Raw genomic sequence first — 4,298 nt, forward strand, 5'->3', positions numbered from 1 at the left:
CGAATAGTGATGCGTCGAATCCTCAAATCATCATCCGGGCATCCACTAACCCGAAGTTTAGGTTCGATCCAAGGATTGCATGTCAAACATGTTATATGGGAAAGCTTATTACTAAGCCTTCTTATGACAAGATTCGTTCGAATCCTCCCATTTTTCTACAACGGATTAAGGGGGACATTTGTGGACCGATTCACCCTCCCTGTGGACCATTTAGATACTTTATGATTTTGGTTGACGCTTCCACACGTTGGTCACACGTGTGATTGTTGTCCACAAAGATGGATGTACCAAATGTACGACGGACTTCCCTCCTGGAGGCCCAGGACACCAATCTTGGTGATCCACGTACATTAGCGGCTAGCCAATCATATGCCCCTACATAAAAGCGTGGCAAACCTCTTGGTTCAAAGGATTCACACCCCTGGAAGAGGAAATCCACGGTACAGTGTAGTTTGTGCTTTTGGATTTCTTGTATTAGGCTGGTCATACCTTGTAGAGTTGTAGGCATAGGCTAATGTTTTTTCATTAGCCTCAAACAAATTTGAATTGGAAAGATGCAACTGATATTGAATTAGGTTAAAGAATAAAATGGAAATTGGTACTCTCAAAATCTCATTTTGCACTTCAAATTTTCTGTAATTAGAAAGAAAAATACACTTGTGAAAACTATAAAATGAGATTTTTGGAATGCTAATAACAGTTTCCAATAAAATAAGCGTTTAATTATTTTTAAGGCCAATTTAGCCTCTAAATTATCATCTAAGTGAAAATTAGGTCCCTAAACTATTTTTCAGAAAAAAACAGTCCTTAAACTATAAAAATTTGCCAATTACATCCCTAATATTAGATTCAAAGCTACTATATTCAATTTTCCGTCAATTTAAGTCATATTATTTGCATGTGATACTCATTGGAGGGTAGATTGGTAATTTTTCATAAAGAAATAATGTATAGAGTTAACTTTGGATGGTAAATTAAACATTAGATTCGCAACCTATATGAAATGTTAAGGGCTTATAGGCGAAAAAATGATGGTATTACACTCTAAAGTGTGTCAAGTGACTTAAGTTGACGGAAAATTGCTTTGAATATAATAATAGGGATGAAATTAGCAAATTTTCATGAATTTAGGAACTAATTTTACCGAAAAAAATAATCTAAGAACCTAAATTTAACTGAGATAGTTCAAAGACTAAATCGACACTTCGCCCTATTTTTAATTCTATTTTTTGTTCTTATAATTTGATTTATATACACGATTAATGCGATTGAAATAGACTTTGTATATAATTTTGTGAACTAAAATATTCAGCTGGCGGTTTGGCCATTATTTCAAAAATCCATGTCCAGCACTGCTTAGATCTCATCTAGGCACTAAGCAACTGCCTACCGCAACGACTGAGAAATCGTTCTACGGTGTTGGTCAACAGTACCCCTTTTCACCCTTTCCCACGACAATTCCTGGTTTCGCCATTGAGTGCATAAACACACGTACTATGTGTATATATGTGTGTGTATATATATATATATATATATATATATATATATAACTACACTTTTGGATTTGGAGGAGGAAGCAGCCATTTGGAACCCTGAATATATCCAAGGCTAATGAAAGGCTTGACTTGTTCGTCTGTTAGTTCTTTGCTCAAATTTCTCTTATTATATACACTTGAACCTGGACCAATGCATTTGTACTCTCCGTAGGACACAGTGCTGCAATTTCAAATTATATTATTAACTCTCGAAACTAATTATATGAAAATGCTTAATCATGTACTAATTAACATAATCTGCTTACTTGTCACGTTCGGGGTGGTTATCGTTGCTCCAACCGGCAGGGTTAACTACCTCGGTCATGCTGGTGTAAGCATACACCACCTGAGGTCTAACTCTCCAAGCCCTGCCTAAATATGTGCCACTGCCTATCCCAGTTACGTTGCAGTGAACAAATGAGTATCCAGTGTCCTCCGAAGCTGAGTCTCTTGCTTGTGCCGTTATCACTGTTATTCCAGTATCTCCCAGCACATGCAACTCAGTGTTCTGCACCCATTAATTATATGTTACATTATTAGTCACCAACCATCAAGAGTTCAAAACCAATATAACTTATATCGACAAACAAAAAGATTAACTATATATATATTCTTGTTGATCCACCCAAATTATGTTTTGAGAGGGGGAAGGGGAACAATCTTGGAATCCACTGTTTATATGGTGAGACTCACACAACCCACTTCACTAATGTCGTTCCTATATATGACCTGAATTTATACATAATTTTTTTTAGGGGTTTTTGAACTTTAATCCCTCAAGAAGATTAAAATTAAAAAAAAACTGGTGTTAGATTAAATATTGATTTTAGTCCCTAATGTGCCCTTAATTCAAAATAATTAATGTGCATTTTATTTAATGTCTCCCATTAAATATTTAAATTTATTAATACACAAATTTTAATTTATTTTTTGACCAAAAAAGAGTTTTTTAATTTATTAATTTTATTTAACATTCTTCAAACTTGAAAGACTCAATTAATGTACTTAAATGTTAGTACCGAAATATTTATATTGAACTAATATATTTAAATGTTACTACCAAAATGTATTTACCTAAATATATGCACCGAAACGTATTAATATAAAATTAATGTACCTAAATGTATGTACCGAAATGTATGCACTGAAATGTTAGTACCGAAAATGTATTATATTGAATTAATGTACCTAAATGTTTGTATCGAAATGTATGTACCAAAATGTGTGTACCTAAATGTATGCACCGAAATGTATTATAATGAATTTGATATACCTAAATGAAGAAGATAAAGTACATCAAAATATATTGTATAACAAAAACTAGTTTATCTAAATGTTCACAACAAAATATATTACGATGAATGAAATGAAAATAAAAATTATAATGAAATAACATTAATACATTAAAAATTAGAAAGAAAAAGATAAATAATTAAAAAATCAAAATATAATTAATAAATGAGGTTATTAATGTATCAAGGGACTAAAATTAGATTTTGATCTTACTCATGGTTTTAATCGAAAAATCATCTTTGCCAAGGATTAAAATGAAGTTTTTTATTTTTTTTTACAAAGAAAAAGGTAATTGTACGAGTCAACCATATTTAACTTTATTTTTTCTCACAACATGTACGTAAAATACACCGTTACGGTGAGACTCGTCCATTAAAATCACCGGCTTTATTTGGGAATTATAGTGTTAGATAGGGAAGCATTACCAAATAGAGAGACTTTCCACTTCCCCAAATGAAATCCACAGTGCCTTCAATGTAGCAGTCCTTGAACAAATGATTGCCCCTGTCATCACAAAGGGTGTCCTGAAATCCAACCAACTTGCAATTGTACAAGGCTGAATTGTTGCCCGACACCCTCAATGCCACTGCCTGCGCTCCCACTCTTTTCCCATCTGGCCTTGGCGAAGAGTTCTACACAAACCAATCCACCAAGAGAATGTTAATGAAAAATAATTACGTGATGGTAATATCACGTGATATGATCTAGTTAGTACTTTAATAAGAAGGTTAGCGGCAACAAAGTAGTCAGATTCTGCAATCACTGTAGCACTGTTTACAGTTCCATACTTCTGGGCCGTGCCATCAAATGTCAAATTTGGCATATTTGTTGGAGAACCATATAATGTGACAAATGGTTTATTTCGTGGAATCATAATTTTTTCGTTGTACTCTCCTCCGCCAACATGCACAATGACACGTTTCGTGTTCCCAGCCGGAATGCTATTAATAGCGTCAGTGACGGTCTTGAAGTCTCCTTTTCCATCTTGCATGACCTTGATGACTGTTTGACCAGCCTCGGCCGTCACAACGGCAGGGTCAAGCGTGCTCTGCCGTTCTGTGTATGGCTTCACATTGTTATTGAACCATGTGTTGATTTGGGAATGGTCGGATGGTATCGGTGTATTGTCGTCCGCCGTGGCAACGGTGGCGGTGAGGAGAATTGTCATAATTAGAGCTGCATGGACGCCCAAGCATGTGTTTTTTCCGGCCATTTTATTTTTTGGGGTGCTATTGATTAAAATGGTGAGTAGAAGGTTTTGATTTTATAGTCCACAAAGCATTAGGTGCTTTAAGGTAAAGTGCATGATTAGAGGGGTTATTACCCAAAATATGTGAGACTTGGAGAACTTTTCGGATAGTTTGGATGTCATTTTGGGGTTCATGTTTGCTGGAATTTCATATCCACCCTTTGTGTTAACTAAACAAAAACACCACTATCTATGGAAGCTACAGCTTAATTTGAGAAAGA

The 4,298-nt window shown here is 34.9% G+C and overlaps 1 protein-coding gene across 1 annotated transcript; it reads right to left on the minus strand.

Moving 5' to 3' along the window:
• Nucleotides 1-1,263: 1,263 nt before the first annotated feature.
• On the minus strand, nucleotides 1,264-4,072 carry LOC126629042 (putative pectinesterase 63). Its single transcript, XM_050298939.1, has 4 exons — nucleotides 3,544-4,072; nucleotides 3,254-3,460; nucleotides 1,802-2,043; nucleotides 1,264-1,716 (listed from the first exon to the last, which is right to left on the minus strand). The coding sequence occupies exons 1-4, from the start codon at nucleotides 4,039-4,041 to the stop codon at nucleotides 1,551-1,553; spliced, it is 1,113 nt and encodes a 370-aa protein (XP_050154896.1). The 5' UTR covers nucleotides 4,042-4,072; the 3' UTR covers nucleotides 1,264-1,550.
• Nucleotides 4,073-4,298: the final 226 nt, after the last annotated feature.

Source organism: Malus sylvestris, chromosome 7 (assembly GCF_916048215.2).
Source record: "Malus sylvestris chromosome 7, drMalSylv7.2, whole genome shotgun sequence".
In the NCBI taxonomy this organism is placed as follows: domain Eukaryota; kingdom Viridiplantae; phylum Streptophyta; class Magnoliopsida; order Rosales; family Rosaceae; genus Malus; species Malus sylvestris.

Excerpts from the sequence above, each read along its gene's own strand:
- LOC126629042 (XM_050298939.1), bottom strand. The coding sequence starts at position 4,041 with ATGGCCGGAAAAAACACATGCTTGGGCGTCCATGCAGCTCTAATTATG. Across the intron at positions 3,461-3,543 it reads CCGCTAACCTTCTTATTAAA|AACTCTTCGCCAAGGCCAGA; the intron begins GTACTAACTAGA and ends TGGTTTGTGTAG. Across the intron at positions 1,717-1,801 it reads AACCACCCCGAACGTGACAA|CACTGTGTCCTACGGAGAGT; the intron begins GTAAGCAGATTA and ends TTGAAATTGCAG.